Genomic DNA, 20,951 nt, shown 5'->3' on the forward strand with positions numbered 1-20,951 from the left:
CAAATCCCGGCTGACACGAGATAACTATGAGCACCACACAGGCTGGAACTTTGAGCTCCGACTTGTGTGGTGTCCATCGTTACTACCATGATTTGCGGATCTGCACCTGGAATGTCCGCACTCTTTATAAAGAAGGTTCAGTATACGCGCTGGCGGATGTATTAGAGAAATACAAGGCAGATATTGCTTCCTTACAGGAAGTGCGATGGACTGGGAATGGCGTCACTACAACACCAAATGGTGACAAACTATACTATAGCTGCCATAACACGAGACATGAATTTGGCTGCGGATTTGTGGTAAGACGGAGACTGAAACACCTTGTCTCCAGCTTTACTCCGGTGAATGAGAGGCTAGCCACAATCCGCATAAAAGCCAAATTCTTCAACATCAGCCTTATTTGTGCCCATGCACCGACGGAAGACAAAGACGAGCAGACCAAGTGTACAACTCCGGTAGACCCTTCTAGTGGACTGTAGTTGGATGGAATTAAATCTCCCGGAAGTGTAAGGAACCCAAATAAAAATGAAGAAAATAGGCACAGTTTCAGTTTCCAAGTGATGAACAGTTTTATTAGCCTGATGACCCTTACCGCTTTCTATCGTTGCTGCTGCACAAGTAAAAGATGGCAGTGGCAAAGGTAACCAAGGCATCATATAAAATGTATCGGTTAACATTAAAAAATGTATTTCAGCAATATAATTTAAAGTTAGAAGAAGACAGCTATGTGTGTTTAAATTTAGTACAATAGTTAACATGGCTAGGGTTGCCATATTGCAAATATTAATTCATATATTGGTATTTATGTTAAGGGTCATGAAAAAGTTCATATTTTAATAATTTCATTTAATTCATGTTCTTATGACTAAAATGGGGCAGATTTTGGAGAACGGCAAAGATTGTTGTTGAACTGGGTTCAACATGCCGCCCGCCTTGCAGGAATGCAATTTAATAATGGCAAGCTCCAGAGATGATCCACCCAAAGATGGTGCTTTGAGCTATCGGCATATTTGAGGACGTTTGAATCATTCCAGCTCTTAATATTTTTGGTAAATTATCGTTGGCCAGCAGAATTTCGACATTTGATGGATTGCAGAAGTGTGGATCGGCTAAGTCATGCAGGGTGTCATAAATTGTACGAAGTTTTGCTGCCGTTGTAGTTGTTGGAAGAGTTGTATGGAAACGGGAGTGAACAAGGCCGGTTACTTGAATTTTTACCATCGGATCATGGTAAGATTCTAAATTTAGGGTACAGTAAGTCTTACTGTCCCTTTTTATCGTTTGAAGATTCAATCTGTCTACCAGGGCCTGGAGTATCACCGTCTGAACTTCGCCTGAACTCAGTAGTAATCTGGCCTTTGCCGGGCCTTCAGAGGTTCGAACACGAGCTAGAGCCGTAGGCAAAAACACATGAACTCTAGAACGTCGGCTCAACCGTTCTTTAAAGTGCGGCTTATGGTTGCTGGTTCTCTTGTTTTGTGGTGAACTTCGTTGCCTATTGTTCGATTGTTTTTTGGTCCGTGATGATGATGGTTTATGGGAGCTAGTTCGGCTTCGGTGGTACTCGTGAGTGTTGGATGATTCCCTGGGTTGACTTGCCGCCTTAGGGTTGGGTGATTTATCCACGTGAACCATGGTATGGTGGTTAAGCTGGCACACCATGCATTTGCTTCTGGATGGGCACCAGTTCCGGGTGTGAGCTGTGCCAAGGCAGTTGTAACAGAAGCCCTTTTCTCTTATTACGTCTCGTCTTTTGGCCACGAACATGCGCTGGGACTCTGGGCAATTTTTAAGGTAATGTCGATTTTTACAAATGCGACATTTTGGTGCGCTAGATGATGTGCTAGAATGTAAGTTTTATTGAGTGTGTGAACGTGTTTTACTAAGGCTAACGACTAGGCTTTGGGTAGAATGCATAGTTTAACTAAAGGACGAATAAGTGTTCCATTCTGTGTGCGTATTTCCGCAACACGAACCTTGGAGTCTTTTCCAGTGAAAACTTTTAATACTCTTCCCAGACACCACTCCGTGGGGGGAAGATTGTCATCTTTGACGACAACAAAATCGTCTTTTTCCAAATTAAGCTGAGTAGTCTTCCATTTGTATCTTCTTTGTAATTCTGATACATATTCATTTTTCCACCTCTTAGCAAACAGTATTTGCAAAGTTTTCAGTCTTTGCCAACGATTCATCAACGATAAATTATCTGAGTATTCCTCAGGTATGGCCATCAAAGCGGCCCCTCTAATTAAGTGGCCAGGAGTCAGTGGAATAAGATCAGTGGGGTCTTCGCTGATAGGAGACAGTGGTCGCGAGTTCAGTACACTCTCAATTCGCACTAAAAGGGTGGAAAACTCCTCAAATGTGAACTTCATGTTCGAGGCAACCTTTCGAAAATGTGTTTTCATACTCTTCACAGCCGCCTCCCACAAGCCTCCCATATGTGGAGCGTGGGGCGGTATGAAGTGCCAAGAAAACCCGTGCATACCATATTTCTCAATAACAGATTTTTCAGAAGCTTTCAGAAATTCCTTGAACTCCCTCACAAGGGTTCTATTTGCACCTATGAAGTTAGTTCCGTTGTCGGAAAAAACCTTTTTAGGAAAACCCCTTCTTCCTACAAAGCGATTAAAAGTGGAGAGGAAAGCTTCAGTCGATAAATCCGAACAGGCCTCTAAGTGAACAGCACGCGTCGATAAGCAAACAAAAATTGCAGCATAACCCTTTTGTAGTTTGGCGTTTCGAATTTTGGACGTCTTTAATTCGAATGGTCCAGCAAAATCGATTCCCGTGTGAGTAAAAGGTAAAGAGAAAGTACACCTTTCAGCGGGTAGGGCAGACATTATTTGGTTTCTAACCTTGTGCTTGTACACAGTGCATATCTTACAGTTTCGAACGCAGTGTCGTATTGCACTTTTCAAGCGAATAACATAAAACTCTTGCCGAATGTTACGCAGCATGGTTTGGTGTTCAGCATGTAATAGGATTTTGTGCGTAAAATCGATAAATAGTTTACAAAATTTCGAATTTTCAGGCAGTATTATGGGAAAGCGCTCATTGTAACTCAGGTCCGAATTCGCTAGGCGGCCGTTGACACGCAACAGTCCACCTTCATCTAAAAACGGGTTCAGTGTCAAAAGCCTGCTTTTAGAATTTATGGCTTGGCGAGATTCTACGGCCTGATATTCTGCAGGAAAGTGTGACATCTGGGCGAGTTGGATCAGTCTGTATTTCGCAAAATGAATTTCCTGAGATGTAATAAAATTAGCTTGGATATGGCCATCATATCGTTTCTGACATTTTCGAATAAATCGAAACATAAAACAAATGACTCGTAGTGCTCGATCCAAAGATGAAAACCGTTCTAGTACCTCTTGTGCATGAACTTGTGTTTGACACACCACAATTTTCCTTTCCAGTGTTGGTTCTTTGTACGTGGTTTGTTTTGGCCAATATTCCGTCGATTTTACTAGCCAAGGTGGGCCATGCCACCACAAAGGATTTTCATTAAGTTTGGTTGCGGTACATCCACGAGTGCCTATGTCGGCCGGATTTTCATTAGTTGGAACATGTCTCCAGCTGACGTTACCAACGTTGTCCAAGATTTCAGAAACCTTGTTGGCTACAAATGTTTTCCAATGAAACGGAGGCTTTTGTAACCAAGCCAAGGTAATTGTGGAATCAGACCACAGATATATTTCAGATACAGTTGAGCTTAAATTTTGACAAACAGATTTTGTCAATTTGGATAATAATCTTGCCCCGCAAAGCTCTAACTTTGGCAAACTGATTGTCTTCAATGGGGCTACCTTGCTTTTAGACGCTAATAAGAATGAAGTTGTAACATTAGTAGCAGACGTTGTTATAACGTAAATGCAGGCACAGTACGCCTTTTCTGAGGCATCACAAAATCCGTGCATTTGAATCTTGCCCTCAGGAGAGTAACGTATCCAACGAGGGATTTTCAAGTTTTCTATCTCGGGGAGATTAGATATGAATATATCCCATTTTTCTAAAGAATGCGGTTTGACCTCCTCATCCCATTCGGTCCCATCTATCCAAAGTTGCTGCATTAGAATTTTAGCCAATACAATGATTGGAGACAGCCAGCCTGCTGGATCGAAAAGCTTTGCAACAATTGACAAGATTTTCCTCTTGGTTATTGGGGACGAAGGAACAGATATATTCGTTATCTTATAGAAAAATTGATCAGTCATGGCATTCCATCGTATGCCTAACGTTTTTGTTTCGCTGGTCTCCTCAAATTTTAAAAAGTCTTCGGTTAGAAGATCCTCGGGGGGTAAATGTTGGAGTATCGAAGGGTGATTTGCAGTCATTTTCTTTAATGGGAATCCAGCAGAACTTAACAAATCTATCAGCTCCAAAATGTAGGTTCGCGCTTCTGTTACTGTGTGCCCGCCAGACAATATATCGTCTACATAAATTTGATGCTGAAGAATGTCTGCAGCTTTTGGATGCGTAGCCTTCCCCTCTTCACTCAGTTGCAATAACGTTCGTATTGCTAAATAAGGTGCGCAGTTTACACCAAATGTAACAGTTTTCAGATAAAAGTCCTGAATTTCCTCAGAGGACGATTTCCGAAACAGTATTTTTTGGAATGGCCTGTCATCTTCATGAATGTAAATTTGGCGATACATCTTTTCGATGTCGCCATTGAAAACATATTTGTAGAATCGCCAGCGTAGTATTACATTCATTAAGTCATTTTGAAGAGTCGGGCCGGTACACAAAATGTCATTTAGAGAAACGCCGGTGGAAGATTTTTTGGAAGCGTTAAAAACCACCCTTACTTTGGTGGATGCGCTCTCAGGTCTTATTACAGCATGATGTGGTAAGTAAAAGGAGGAATATCGAGAATTCTCATGTATTTCAACTGGTGGGGCCAGCTCCATATGTTCTAGAGTCAAATATTCGAATAGAACCTTAGAATATTCGGATGATAGCGCATGAGAATTTGCTAAAGTTTTCTCCATTCTAAGGAATTGTCCCATTGCGGCGCGTCTCGAAGACCCGAGAATCATTTCAGAGGGGAGGTCTTGTTGAAATGGCAGTCTGACCATGTATTTTCCGTCTGGCAGGCGAGTTGTGGTTCTCCGGTAAAACTCCTCACACCAGGCATCAATTTCGGACACAGGTTTTGAAACAGGAACCTCCTCTATCTCCCAAAATTTCCGAATGTCCTCATTCAGCGTGTCAGGAGACGTTATCCAGGAAGCGAAAACTGAAACCGCACGAGTCTTCAGCGGACCACTAACCAACCAACCAAATTCAGTATTTTGTGCCAATAGGTTGCCTGAGATGTTCTTTTGGACACCAGATTTGATAATCGACGGCAAAACGTCGCTACCTAATAGCATATCTATGGACCCAGGTTTAAAGAAGGTTGGATCAGCTAGTTCCAGGCGGTTCAATCTCGACCAGTCTAAAACCGGTGTTGGAACCCCTGGCATAAGGTGATTTAAGCCCGAAACAACTATGGCCGATGTGCGCAGTCTAAAATCAGATGTTCGTGCCTTCAATGTTATATGACACAGTTTGGAGGAGTTCTCAAGAACAATTCCTCCTAGTCCTGATATTCTTGTCAAGGATTTCTTGGTAGGAATCGATAGTCTATTAATTATCCTATTTGAAATGAATGATTCCTGAGAACCCTGATCGATGAATGCTCTAACAGTAAAAAGTGTATTTAAATGGTCTATTTCTACCAAGGCAGTAGGCAAGACAGTTCCTTCTCCGGAGTCATGGAAATGCGATTGGACATTGAATGGCGCTGGGTATGCGGCCTCCGACGTTGATGGATGTTCATCATAATATGTATCTATATGGAAGGATGCTGACTGATTTTGAGGTACCCGTTGGTTGGAGCCAGCCTCTACGTTCATTGGCCTCGTATTCTCATTACGATTCTGCGCTTCATTTGTTTCTGGATGTAGCATGGTATGATGTTTTCTATGACATTTTTGACAAACATTTTCGCTTTGACAGTTCTGTTCGCTATGACCGTAAGAGAGACAGTTCTCACAGACCTTATTAGAAGTTACAAATCTTTGCTTCTCGCTAAGCGACCACGATTTGAACTTGGGACAGGCTCTTAAAGCATGGTTTTGGCGACATACTTTGCACGGACGGTAGGTCGCGTCAGTTTTAGTGTGGAAACTCTGTGACCTATTGGCAGTCGATGAAGTACTGGAAGGTTTCCTCATGTCGGAAATCGATTCCAACATGTTCCACCGTTTCGATATAAAATCGTCTAACTGGCACCAGGTTGGCATCCTCTTGTGGTCATGAATCGAATTTTCCCATGCTGTTAAAGTTTCTTCCGGCAGTTTCGAAGAAACCCAATACACTAGGAAGGGATCCCATGACATTACCGAAATATTATAAGTTTTTAAGACCGCAAGGCAGTTATTTACAGTGTATTGTAGATTCCTGAGAGCTTTTCCCCTTTCCGAAGTCACATTATCGATTTCGAAAATTTTCCTCAGTTGATGATTGACAAGAATACGATGGTTTTCATACCGTTGCCGTAAGGACTCCCATGCTAAGTCGAAATTGTTATCGGTGAGCGCAAATTGTTTTACAATTTGATTGGCCTCACCGCGAGTCTTGGCCCTGAGATGGAACAGTTTCTGTGCTGCCGATAGCTTGGGATGTTTAGTATAAATGGCCGTAAACATATCCCTAAAACTAGGCCATTTGTCATAGCCACCGCTAAAGCACTCCGTATCACAAGGAGGAACTTTTAAGGCGTAACCACTTTCATCTACGACTTTTGCTTCAGGTCTTTTCTGCTGTGTGGCACTTTCCAGCTTCTGTCTTTCAATCTGAACTAGGTCCAATATTGACGCCTTGCAGCTTTTGTAAACCTTGCAAGACTCTGAAAACTTCGAATGTACGGACGTGCGTATAGATTCAGTGTAAGCCGGGTCCTGAGATGTCATCTCAGCCTCATATATGCCAACAAGCTGACGCCAACGGCGTTCCAAATCGTCCAATTCCACTTGTAGACCGGAGGCCGTATGATCCTCAAGTGGTATGTCAGAAAAATTCGCGCAGAAAGTGACCACTTGGTCAGAAAAGAAAATAAACTTTTGCGAAGCCATTTTATTAAAAAAATCTCAAAACAATAGAAATCAGGTAGGAAACAGTCAAATCAGTTTATAAGGTGAAATCTTCAAATTCCAAATCAAAAAATTCCAAAAATCACAAAGTGAAATCCTAATTATCTTCAAATCCTTGGAAATAATCTGGCAGTTTGCATGTGAAAGTAATTCAGACAAAATAGATATCAGAATGGTAACCAAGTTAGTGGCGAAACTTGGCCAAAATACGCTGACCATAAAGCAGAAAAAATTAAACTGAAAATAATTTTGTATCACGATTGTAGGGACACTTTGCTGAATATATATATCGTGAAAATAAAACGTGAGAAATAAAGGTGATAAACCAAACGAACCAAGTTCTTGGAATCAATCCTTATTCCAGCGCAGCTTTTAGTATGTAAAACGTCGTAAAATTGTTTCCTTAGGGTTCACAAACCTATGAAATCTGATAGGATATACTCGGTTTCTCGCTAAGTCCTTAATCCACCAAAAAACAAGTTAAACTTCAGACAATGCAAATGATAAATTATATAATTTCTTTCCTGTGAAGGTTTTATATGTCAACCAATAAGAATTTTCATAAGCAATTTTCGTAAGATGGCCAATTAAATACTAAGCTTTTATTGTTGTTTTTTTTTTTTGCATTATGGCGACTTTCAAATAAATGTATTAAGAAAGCGTTTTCAAATCCCAGCGATCATATATGTTTCAAAATAAGGGAATATTTAAAATATTCGACTTTTGCGTTCTGGGTATTATCAGTGGTTTTCCTTTTGGTAACAAAGGCATCAATTAAATCCCCAAATAATATCTTGAAATCCCTTTCTATTGCATGCTCTATGATCCATTCAATCTTTGACCAGTTGTAATAGCCTCAACTAGACACTGTCGGCAACTTTCCCTCTCTCTTCTTCTGTGGGTCAATGAACTCAGCTTTCCTTGGCAAATTTTGTGTTCTTGGCTGCTATTGGTTGTTCGCACCCACACGTACCATGCAATTTAAAGTCACTGTAGCGGTTTTTGATTTGGCTGTTGGACTTTCGCGTTTTTTGCTTTTTAATGTGACTTTAAAATAATTTTATTTTTTTTTTTGGGTATGCCGAAAGAAATTATCAAAATTTAGATGCATATAGTAAGAATGAGAAAGAAAATAGTAGAAAGAGAAAAAAAAATTCTTTTTTTGCTTTTTTTCAATTTTCAAACTTCTGACTTTTTTTTTTTTTTAACAAATATAAGCTTGAATCAATAAATTGTGAGCAAATTTGAACCAGTTTTTGGTAGGTTTTGCAACAACTTCAAAATTTTATGTATTTTGTTTTACAGATGGGATGGAAATATTCAATAAGACCAAAGTTTAACACAGTGCCATAACCCAGTGGTATGCGTAGACCGATTAGTCAATTTCCTTTCCAATATGCATAGTATATGACAGAATATATACAGGTTTGTTCACTTCTCCCACGAAGGCAGTATTAGTAAATGATTTTGCTCCTAGCAACTTTAATGGGGTTAACTTTCTAAACGACCCTCATATATGTCATATGTACAAATACACTCACCATATTTTTCCCCTCGGTAACCGGTCGAATCTTCCTCACTCTTCTCGTCTAGTCATAAACCATGTGCCGTGATCCGTTATGGAAAAAAGACTCTGCAGCCAGCTTGACTATTATAATCCACATGGAGACAATTTCAATTGTAAATTTTCTTTAATTCTTCCAAATTAGTGCACTAATTTTTTACTCTGTGCTCTTTCGTTATTTTCCTCAATTCAAATTGTGAAAAATATTCCTTTTCCTTCAAACTTTCATAAAATTCTCTAAAAAACTTTTTTTTTTTTTTTTTTTCACTCTGCACAATAACTATTTATTTCTTTTAAATTCTTCTATTTTATACAACAACTCGAGGTTTCTTAATAAACGCACTTAAAATAAATTTGCCTTCTTTTTTTCTTCAACTATCACTATGCATGCATTCTTTAAAAAATCATTCGTACAGTTTTTGACAAATTTTTTCAAGTCACACATCGATAAGAATGACAGGCAAGCAGTCAACCGGCGTTTAACTAACCTCTCAGTAGAAGAGCTCATATATATAAAAAAATAAAATCAATGCAGAGAGATGGAGATGGGATGTCTGCAACGATGGCCGCGCCTAATACTTGAAAAAAGAGAGTCAAGTTGTGATGCACTGCTGGTTGTGGTATTGTAATGCGCTGCTGGCTGTTGCAGTAATTATCACGTTTACGTCGGCGTGATCACGGCAGCAGAGACTGAGGAGTATAGTGCTTTTTTTTTTTTTTTGCAATGTTGAAAAAAGAGAACCCAAGCCAGAGAAATATATTTCTAAGAGAGTCTTGAATAAAGACTATGTAATTGGATTTCTAACTGGGGAAAATAAGTATGGGAGTTCGAGTTGTACTTTTTCTTTTTTTTTTTTTTTGTAGCCGTAGAAAAAATAATTAAGCAATAAGAGAGTAGTAAAGTTTTCAAGGTTTCTTCCTCTTGTAAAAAGTCTCTTTTGCCAAACTGATTCTATAAGAGTTTCTTTTCGATTCTGATGTTTTATCAACATCCATACAGAAAAGCAAACAGCAGAATAAGAGGAACGTGTTAAATGGTAAAACAGAAAATAGTGCAATGAGGCGATGAAAGTATGACTCTACTTTACTCTTGCCTCTTCTTCGTAGTGTTGATTGAGGTTAATTCGGTAACCATAAAATGCGATTGTCATGCTCGTGAAGCCATGACCGATATGTTAGATATATTACTTCAATGTAACAGAAAAAGGCGCTTTCGTAAAAAGCACTTTTAATAAAAGCGGGGTTATAATAGTAATTATGCGGACTATGTGCAAACCTCAACACAGAATTGAAATCTTTAATGCAATTTTTTTTCGATACGAGAATTTAACGAATATGTACAATATATTCGGTCCTCAGATAATTTAGATTTCTTAGCAGTTCGTTTCTTTTTTATCAAAAGCCTAACCGTTCACACACCAATAAACTTACATACCTTTTCTCCATAGTGTTTGATCGGATTTGGGGGAATATACAAGTTGAGCGGTGGACGTGATCCAATAAATTAGTATCCTTCGGCTAATTCCTTAACGGTTCGATAGGACCATGTACAACTCCGGTAGACCCTTCTAGTGGACTGTAGTTGGATGGAATTAAATCTCCCGGAAGTGTAAGGAACCCAAATAAAAATGAAGAAAATAGGCACAGTTTCAGTTTCCAAGTGATGAACAGTTTTATTAGCCTGATGACCCTTACCGCTTTCTATCGTTGCTGCTGCACAAGTAAAAGATGGCAGTGGCAAAGGTAACCAAGGCATCATATAAAATGTATCGGTTAACATTAAAAAATGTATTTCAGCAATATAATTTAAAGTTAGAAGAAGACAGCTATGTGTGTTTAAATTTAGTACAATAGTTAACATGGCTAGGGTTGCCATATTGCAAATATTAATTCATATATTGGTATTTATGTTAAGGGTCATGAAAAAGTTCATATTTTAATAATTTCATTTAATTCATGTTCTTATGACTAAAATGGGGCAGATTTTGGAGAACGGCAAAGATTGTTGTTGAACTGGGTTCAACACCAAGGATATTTTCTATGAGCGCCTAAAGAGAGAATATGACCGCTACCCCACCCATGATATTAAAATCATTCTGGGAGATTTTAATGCGAAGATAGGGAAGGAAGACATTATTGATCCAACAGTCGGAAAGTTTAGCCTCCACGAGATAACGTCCAGCAATGGGTTGAGGCTGATAGATTTCGCCGCGGCAAAAAACATGGTAGTTAGTAGCAACAGATTTCAACACAAAAATATACAAATAGGCACATGGCTGTAACCCGATCAAAACACGAGGAACCAAATTGATCACCTTATGATAGATGGAAGGCATTCACTCAGCGTGTTAGATGTACGATCCATGCGTAGAGCGAATATAGATTCGGATTATTACATTGTTGCAGCAAAGGTTCGCACCCGTTTGAACATGGGGAGGAAAGTACGATATGACACTGCACGGAAGCTGGACATTGAAGAGATGCAAACACAACAGATGGCGTCGGCGTACTCCACTCGACTGACCCAATTGCTTGATGAAGTGGTAAATTATTGCCCACTCCATGGAAAATGCCGCGAAATACGAATACGAATGGCTTCGAGATGCTACTGAAGCCAAGAATGCGGCATATAGAGCAACCCTGCAATCAATAACAACGCGCCAGATGAAGGAGAGGTATCGGGAGAAAAGGTGAAACGTCTACTGCTACCAAACCGCAGAACCAATCAATAATGATGGTATAGAACGTTTGCCTCCTAGTCAGAATGAGGTCCAAGTAGCAGTGACCTGACTAAAGAACAACAAGGCAGCAGGAGCCGACAGGTTACCCGCTGAACTATTTAAGACTTGTCCCGTACACAAAAAAGGGGTCTAGACGGAATGTGCCAACTACAGAGGAATAAGTCTCCTCTCCATCGCATACAAGTTACGCTCGAGCGTACTGTGAGAAAGATTAAAACCTAAAGTCAATAAGGTAATTGGGCCCTATCAATGCGGTTTAAGACCTGGTAAAACCACCCACCCATACAGCCCATCTTCGAACTTAACCTGCCTATGAACAAATAAAGAATCTCTAGACTGTAGCCTTATTTCAACAGACAGACACACGGACTAGATCGTCTTAGACTTTTATGGCGATCAAGAATATATATACGGAATGGTAAAGGGATATGCCTTCACCCCCCAGTGGTGGGTATAGAAATTGCTACTGAATTTCAAAGAGGGGTAATTAATCGGCCCTACATCGGGCTTCATTGGTCAAAAGGTACATTAAAATCAAAATTACCTTTGCATTTCAAAGAGGGAGAAATTCACCAGTCTCTCGTAGATCCAACAGTCGAATAAAGTCAACATTCTTCTAAACAAAAATTAAAATTACAATTGCATTTCAAAGAAAGAGAAGTTAAACGGCCTTCAGCCGGGCTCAAAATTTTAAGTTATGTTTTTTTTGGATTTTATTAGAAAATGTATTAAAACAAGTAAAAGCTTGCTAAGTTCGGACGGGCCGAATATTGGGAACCCACTACCATGGACTCGGTTAAACTATGGGAGCTATATCTGGTTGTAGACCAACATGGACCGTACTTGGCACAGTTGTTGAGAGTCATAACAGAGCACTATGTGCAAATTTTCAGCCAAATCGCACGAAATTTGTGGCTTACAGAGGCTCAAGAAGTCAAATCGGGAGATCGGTTTATATGGGACCTATATCAGGTTATAGACCGATTTGAACCGTACTTGGCACAGTTGTTGGAAGTCATAACAAAATACTAAAAGCTCAATTTGAAGCAAATCTAATGAAAATTGAGGCTTCCAGGAGCTCATGAAATCAAATCGGGAGATCGGTTTATATGGGACCTATACCAGGTTATGGACCGATTTGGACCGTACTTGGCACAGTTATTGGAAGTTATTACAGAACACTCAGCCAAATCGGACACAAATTGTGGCTTCCGTGGGCTCAAGAAGTAAAATCGAGAGATCGGTTTATATGGGAGCTATATCTAAATCTGAACCGATATGGCCCATTTGCAATTCCCAACGACCTACATGAATATAAAGTATCTATGCAAAATTCTAGCGGCTAGCTCTACGCGTTTGACCGCTATCGTGATTTCGACAGACGGACGGGCGGACGGACATAGCTAGTTCGAATCAGAATGTCGAGACGATCCAGAATATATTGGGGTGCCCAAAAAGTAATTGCGCATTTTTTAAAAGAAAGTAAATGCATTTTTAATAAAACTTAGAATGAACTTTAATCAAATATACTTTTTTTACACTTTTTTTCTAAAGCAAGCTAAAAGTAACATCTGATAACTGAAAGAAAAAAGAATACAATCACAGAGTCACAAGCTGTGAAAAAATTTGTCAATGCCGACTATATGAAAAATCCGCAATTACTTTTTGGGCAACCCAATATATACTTTATGGGGTCCCAGATCAAAATTTCGAGGTATTACCGACGGAATGACTAGATTAGTATACCCCCATCCTATGGTGGTGGGTATAAAAATATAGCAAACCAAATTATATTGGTTTTAATGATATTTATTCATTTGGGTTTTATGGCATTGCGTCTCATGACATTAATAATTTTTTGTTTAGCTGGGTTATATGTCATGTCCATTTTCATTAACCGTCCAAAATCATTTTCATAAAATATCATTGTGCCTAAAAAACAGTCCTAACGCCCAAAAGTATGCAACTAACATTGCCATCACTTGGGCGATATGTCATTTGTCTTTTTGGACAAATATTTGTTGGGCAAAATAATGCTACGTCACCCAATGTGGTGTTGGGTATCAAAATGTGGGCTTTGTCCAACTTTACCCCGCCCTTGCTTGTTGGTTATGGTAATTGCTGTAATGGATTGAAAGCTCTTACTGTTAAAAATTCGTGTATTGTTTGGCCTTTTCTTCAACGCCTAATTGATTTATAACGATTTGAATTAAATTTGTAAAGACTCAATTAAATTATTTCAAAATTTTAAGTAGAAAGTCTTAATCCATTCTATAGTACTCTTCAAAATATATTCCGTAAGTAAAACCATTAGGTTTATCTCTTTTGTTTCTAGATTAATGTAAGTCCCTACTACATAACGTATCACCATCGAAACCATAAAAGTTTTATATATCCCTCCTACAAAGTACACAAATCCTTGTCAATTTTCCGAAAAATAGTCTGACCCTTTAACTGCCCTACACACAATTGTGGTGCGATAATAATTACACTTAGTTTAGACATTTAACCAATTATATCTCACTATTGTTCAGCAGCATCGCTTGCCCTCTTTGGATCAAAGGCTTTGCCATAACTATATAATACTGTAATCTGGGTAAATGATTAAATTATGTATTGCAGGCATGTATCTAATTCCACTTAACATTATCCATCTATCTATCCATCCATACATCCATCCACCCACAAATTCTATGAAGAAGTAGTGTGTATGATCCGTCAGTCGTGCGATTTCGAATAACAAACGAATTAAATTATACAATCATGGTTACATCTGGTAAGCAAAAATTCTATGTTTTATACATTCATGCATACTGGCACCATAGGCCATATCGAAATTGGTAATATACAAAAAGTAAAATTGTAAATTTGCCATATAGGAACTGGGGAAATTAAGTGCAATAGGACAAGTAAAAGCGTGACAATTTCGGTCGAGCCGAATCTTATATCGACAAATGGGATCCTCCACCATGGATCCCATTTGTCGAGTTCTATTCCCGGTATCTCTTTTAAGGCCAACAAAGGACTAAGAAAAAATTGCTATGCTATTGGAACTATATTAAGTTATGGTCCGACTCGGATCGTAATCGAGTTGAATGTTGGAGACCATAGTAAAAGTCATTGTGTAAAATTTCAGCCAATTCGAATATGAATTGCGACCTTTAGGGGTTCAAGGAGTAAAATAGGCAGATCGGTTTATATGGGAGCTGTATCCAGCTATAAATCGATTCAGACCATACTTGACACGTATGTTGAACATCATGAGAGAAGCCGTTGTACAAAATCTCAACCAAATCGGATAATAATTACGCCCTTGAATCAGAATTGTGCCCTCTAGTGGCTCAAGAAATGAAGATTCAATATCTTTTCTAATGATTTGAGCCACATATCGGCATGGTCGAAAAATTTGTTCCCTTTGGAGGTGTTTTGAGAAAGGGGCGATGCCCTAAATACATGGTCCTACATTTCGATATCAAATTCGTATTCTACTCCCAAATACCTTTATTTGAGTGGCTCAAGAAATGAAGATTCAATATCTTTTCTAATGATTTGACCCACATATCGGAATGGTCGAAAAATTTGTTCACTTTGGGAGTGTTTTGAGAAAGGGGCGATGCCCGAAATACATGGTCCTACATTTGGATATCAAATTCGTATTCTACTCCCAAATACCTTTATTTGAGCCCCATATTGCGATGGTCACTAAAAAATTGCTGTTTGTGGGCTATTTAGGGAAAGGGTAGACCCCCAGAAAATTGGTCCCGAAAATAGGTATCAATTCTTGCTCTACCCCCCAATGTATTTCATTTAAGCTCCACATTGACATGGCCGGTAAATATGCCCGATATAGGGGTGTATTGGGGATTGGGGTGGTCCCCCAAACACTAAGCCCGGGAAATATATCAGCAACGTGCTCTATTCTCCTACATCCAAATATCATTTATTTGAACCCCATATTGCCATTACCCTCAAAATTGGATATCAATTCGTTTTCTAATCTCATTTAAACTTCTCATTGCAAAAGTCAGCAAATATGTACGGTTTGGGGTATTGGCCCCAAAAACTATGAATATTTAGTTCCACTGTCTTTAAGACTCAAATTGTCTTGGTGAGCAAATACGTCCTATTTGGGGGTGTTTATGGTGGTGGGACGTCCGCTAGATAGTTGGCCCTTAATGTTGGTATCAGTTACCTGATCTACTCCCACATACCTTTAATATGAGCTCCATATTTCCATAGTCGGCAAACATTCGTATTCCACTTTAAAAACCTTCTTCTTTGAGCCTCATATTGCAATAGTCAGAAAATACTTACTATTTGGGTGGTGTTGTGGGGGTGGGGTTGACGCCATAGACACTTTTCCCGAATATTGATATCAGATTCGTGCTTTACTCCCAAAGACCTTTCATTTGAGCCCCATATTGCTTTGGTCGTAAATGTGTCCCCTTTGAGGGATGTTTTTGGGGAGAGGCGGCCCCCCAAACACTTGGTCCCATATTTGGATGTCAGATTCGTATTCTACATTCAAATACCTTTTCTTTAAGCCCCGTATTGCCATGGTCAGTAAATAAGTCCTGTTTGGGGGGTGTTTTGGGGAAGGGGTGGACGCCCGGAAACATTGTCCACATTTGGATATCAGATTCGTATTCTACTCGCAAATACCTTTCATTTGATTCCCATATTGCCATGGTCGGTATATATGTCCGATTTAGGGGTGTTTTGGGGCTAGGGGTGGTCCCCCTAGCACTTGGTCCGGCAATTGGATATCAGATACATTTTCTTATCCCAAAAACCTTTCATTTGAGTCCCATATTGTCGTGATTGGTCTAAATATATGTTTGGTAGCTTTTAGGGTGGGGCTAACCCCCCCCACTCCCCCTAGGTACCCCATCCGAAATTTCGATACCAAATTTTTATTTTTAGAGTACTATATAAGAGCACACAAAATTTCGCTAAAATCGCACCACCCATCTCCGAGATCTGGCGTTTCTGAAAATTAGGGTAAGGGGGAGGGTCCGCCCCGCCTTCAGATATCAAAAAATGTAGTACCCTATTTTCACCACGGGGTCATTGTGCACCATCTGTGACAATTTCAAGAAAACCGGTTCAGCCGTTTCTGAGTCTATAAGGAACACACAAACACACAAACAAACCTACAAACAAACACAAATTGATTTTTATACATAAGATATATCATGGAAATCACAAAACTCCATGCTATTGGGTTGCCCAAAAAGTAATTGCGGATTTTTTAAAAGAAAGTAAATGCATTTTTAATAAAACTTAGAATGAACTTTAATCAAATATACTTTTTTACACTTTTTTCCAAAGCCAGCTAAAAGTAACAGCTGATAACTGACAGAAGAAAGAATGCAATTACAGAGTCACAAGCCGTTGAAAAAATTTGTCAACGCCGACTATATGAAAAATCCGCAATTACTTTTTGGGCAACCCAATATATTGCAGCCAAATCGGATAGGAATTGCGCCCTCTAAAGGCTCAAGAAGTCAAGACCCCAGATCATTTTATATGACAGCTATATCAAAACATGGACCGATTTAAACCATACTTACCACAGATGTTAGAAATCATAACAAAACACCTCGTGCCAAATTTCAGCCAAATCGGATAAGAATTGCGCCCTCTAGGGACTCATGAAGTCAAGATCCAAGATCGGTTTATATGGCAGCTATATCAAAACATGGACCGATATGGCCCATTTATCATCCCAACCGACCTTCACTAATAGGAAGTATTTGTGAAAAATTTCAAGCGGCTGGCTTTACTCCTTCGAAAGATAGCGTGCTTTCGACAGACAGACGCACGGACAGTTGTTGGAAGTCGTAACAGAACAACGAATGTAAACCTTTCAGCCAAATCGGACAAAAAGTGCGGCTTCCAGGGGTTCAAGAAGTCAATTCGGGAGATCGGTTTATATGGGAGCTATATCTAAATCTGAACCGATATTGCCCATTTGCAATCCACAATGACCTACATCGATATTAAGCAAAATTTCAAGCGGCTAGCTTTACGCGTTCGACCTCTATCATGATTTCGACAGACGGACGGACAGATGGACACAACTAGATCGGCTCAGAACGTCGAGAGGATCAATAATATATATACTTTATGGGGTCTTGGACGAATATTTCGAGGTGTTACAAACGGAATGACTAGATTAGTATACCCCCATCCTATGGTGGTAGGTATAAAAACAAGGCCTCCGTAGAGCAGAGGTTGGCAAATCCGCGAATGACACTGAACGCATGTGTTCAAGGCGAGAACACCTGAAAAACAAATTTTCAGCGGTGATTGTTACCCCCTCCTAATGCTGGTGACATTTCTGAAGTACTATGCTATGACCAAACAAAAAACGATGTCGAACTGCGGCTCGCCATTCGGAGGCCTCTTATCATTGACCTAAAACATGAATCGGACAGCACTCATTGATATGTGAGTAGTTTTTACAAATTTGCCTTGAATAAATGAACATAAATAAACAGGGGCATTTATGGAATGTTCAAGGGAAAATTTGTAAAAACGTGCTTAGATCGGCCGGGCCAAATCTTGAGAACTCACCACCATGAGTTCTACAAAAAATTCCATAAATGAACTTAGTTCAAGGATTTAGTATGAGTTCTTTACATACTAATTTTCTGCCAAATCTGGCAAAAATGAAAGATCGGTCTATATGGGGGCTATATCAAGATGTAGTTCGATGTCGTCTTTTTTTGATTATAACCTGCCTATGCACAAAATAAAAATCTGTTCAAAATTTCAGCTCATCCCATTAATTTCTAAATACTGTTCTTCTGATGGAAGGATGATTTGACGTTGTTATCCAGGAACCATGGATATGTGGAGAAATGGTTCGTGAACTAAAACTTACTGGACTTGAACTACTGAAGAGTACGGGGAATGAGAGAAAGATTAAGTTAGGATAAAAGGGTCGCCCACCAAAGGTGAGTTTACTTGGAGGCCAGTTTGGCTCATGGTGGTAGCCTAGAGAGAGAAAGGGAAGAAAAAATCCTCAACCGATCTTTGAACACTCTTATAGTAGCCGATGTCTGGAAGATGGGCAGACTGATCCCGCTACTGAAGCCTGGAAAGGACCCGAGTAAGGGGAAAACGTACAGACCGATCTCCCCTCTCTCACCAGTAGCCAAGACGCTTGAGGAACTACTCCTCCCGAGCTTCGTGGGAGAATTTCCATTCGCCGAGCACCAGCATGGGTTTCGAAGACTGCGTAGCACAACAACTGCTTTATTTGCCATTACCGTACACATTTGCCGTGCCTTCAATCAGTCCAGGCCATGTGATAGGACTGTCCTCGTAGCACTGGACTTATTTAAGGCATTCGGCATCGCCAGCCATGCCAAACTATTTGAGGACATCACCAACAGAGCCCTCCAGCCAGGCCTGAAACGCTGGGTCGTGAATTATCTGTGTCGTCGCCAGCCATTTGTGGAATTTCGGGATAAGAAGTGGAAGCACCGTAGAGTGAAATAGGCAGGCTGATATCTTCGGTATTGTTTAACCTCTACCTCTCCTTCATTACACCCTCTCCTGGCGGCATAGAGAACGTATCATATGATGACGATTGTACGATAATCGCATCAGGCCCCCACCCATTGGTGACAATCCCATGGCAGCCGGTTGTACGTACCGGATTGACCCGATGGAATTTTTCATCGGCAAGGGCTGCCGAATCGGTGTACAATACACTGCAACAACAACAACCCATTGGTGACATCAGCGATAGGTTAAACGACTACCTCATCAAACTTGCCACTTATTTCGCTGAAAGAGATTTGAAGATATCTGCCACCTAACCTGCAGCCACATTGTTATCCACAGATACACGTGAGGTGGATAATGAGCTGAATGTGGTAATAGTGTCCCAAAATACTTGGTGTCCCATTGGCCGATCTGTGGTAACTTATGCAACGCCAGCGTGGTCTCGTCAGCTCTGTGATACGCAGTGGAATAATACTCAGACTAGTTGGAAGATGCTCTTCGAATTTCGAAGGGCTGTTGCCTTAGTTCTCATGTGGATGACCTCCCGACAAAAATTCTACCCATGAGAAGATATAAGTGCATGCTTTCCAAGCAATACCTTCTTGGCTGTTATCGCAGGGACCAACCAAATCATCATCTTGTGGATAGGTATCCACCACCCAGAAGAGTGGAGGTGGATCTAGATGATATAGAGCTTGAGGTTCAGCGCTACAAGAGAGAACCTCTAGATCAAGCGGCATATCAAACGGGTTGAGACAACATTCATGTAGACCCTGTAGCACATGCATTGAAGAGCTACCGGGTGAAAGTGCTCCTTGGAGATTGACCGCCTCCCATTGCACCTGATAAAATTCACCCCTCGGCAAACCAAAGTTGTTCCGGGTTATTGTGATCCGGCAGATACAGCCACTTGCCGTCAGCACATGGGGTGCTGACAGAGAAACATTTTGTCAGCACCCCAAGTACAAAGCAATTGAACGGTCTGTGGTAAGTTATACAGTTCCAATGTTGTTTAGTTAGCTATGCAAAGACCCTACCCGTTCAAAGACGTAAGTACATGCTGTCCAAGCAATACCTTCTGGGCTGTTATCGCAGATACCATACAAATCATCATCTTGTGGATAGGTATTCACCGCCCAGAAGCCTTATGGTGGATCTCCATTATCTAGAGCGTGAGGTTCAGCGCTACAAGAGAACCTGTAGATCAAGCGTCATATCAAGCGTCAAGAATGTTGTCTAGATAATTCTTGCAGACACTGTAGCAGATGCGTTGAAGAGCTACCGGGTTAATGTGCTCCTTGGGAAAAAACCGCCTCCCATTGCACCTGAAGAAATTGACCCCCGACAAACCAGAGTAGTTCCGGGTTATTACGATCCCACAGATACAGCCGACTCAACTCCTACAGAGCTAGGATTGATGCCAACGTGCAGGAAGTGTGTCCCGATTATGACCTGTGACTTTACGAAACACATCACCTGATTAATTGCCCAGCCAAACCCATTCGTCTCAGACCCAGATCGTGTGGGATGTGTGTCCCGATTGTGACCTGGGACCACGCGAGACACGTCACCTGTTTAACTGCCCAGCCAGAAGCACTTGTCTCAGACCTAGACCCATCTGGACGCACCCTTCCTTAGTCGCAGAGCCCAGGATCTGGATATTCAACAAAATCCAGCAGACGGAAAATATAACACAACACATTGCCACAACATAACAATAACAACCAGATATGGGAAAGTTGGGATATCAGCGAGAGTGTTGAGCTGCATATCGAATATATTCTGAAGTGCAATCTAACGATTTGTAATAAAAGGATAAACCGGCCTTTTTCACCAAAAACAGGCAGGAGGTACAGTTTTTACCTTTGTATCAGAAATATCAGCGGAAGGATATGCGACTGGGCTGTGCTGGATGTTGGATGAACGCATAGCTTCATCCTTGCAGAATTGGTCCCTCAGCAAAACAGAAGAAAGGCGGATTGGGAT

The 20,951-nt window shown here is 40.4% G+C and overlaps 1 protein-coding gene across 1 annotated transcript; it reads right to left on the reverse strand.

Moving 5' to 3' along the window:
- Window positions 1-1,826: 1,826 nt before the first annotated feature.
- On the reverse strand, window positions 1,827-6,962 carry LOC131994817 (uncharacterized). The gene is made up of 2 exons (XM_059361717.1): window positions 2,898-6,962; window positions 1,827-2,858 (listed from the first exon to the last, which is right to left on the reverse strand). The coding sequence occupies exons 1-2, from the start codon at window positions 6,960-6,962 to the stop codon at window positions 1,896-1,898; spliced, it is 5,028 nt and encodes a 1,675-aa protein (XP_059217700.1). The 3' UTR covers window positions 1,827-1,895.
- Between the last annotated feature and the right edge of the window lie 13,989 nt (window positions 6,963-20,951).

Source organism: Stomoxys calcitrans, chromosome 2, assembly GCF_963082655.1.
Source record: "Stomoxys calcitrans chromosome 2, idStoCalc2.1, whole genome shotgun sequence".
Classification (NCBI taxonomy): Eukaryota; Metazoa; Arthropoda; class Insecta; order Diptera; family Muscidae; genus Stomoxys; species Stomoxys calcitrans.

Excerpts from the sequence above, each read along its gene's own strand:
- LOC131994817 (XM_059361717.1), bottom strand. The coding sequence starts at position 6,962 with ATGACATCTCAGGACCCGGCTTACACTGAATCTATACGCACGTCCGTA. Across the intron at positions 2,859-2,897 it reads AAAGTGCAATACGACACTGC|GTTAGAAACCAAATAATGTC; the intron begins GTTCGAAACTGT and ends TACAAGCACAAG.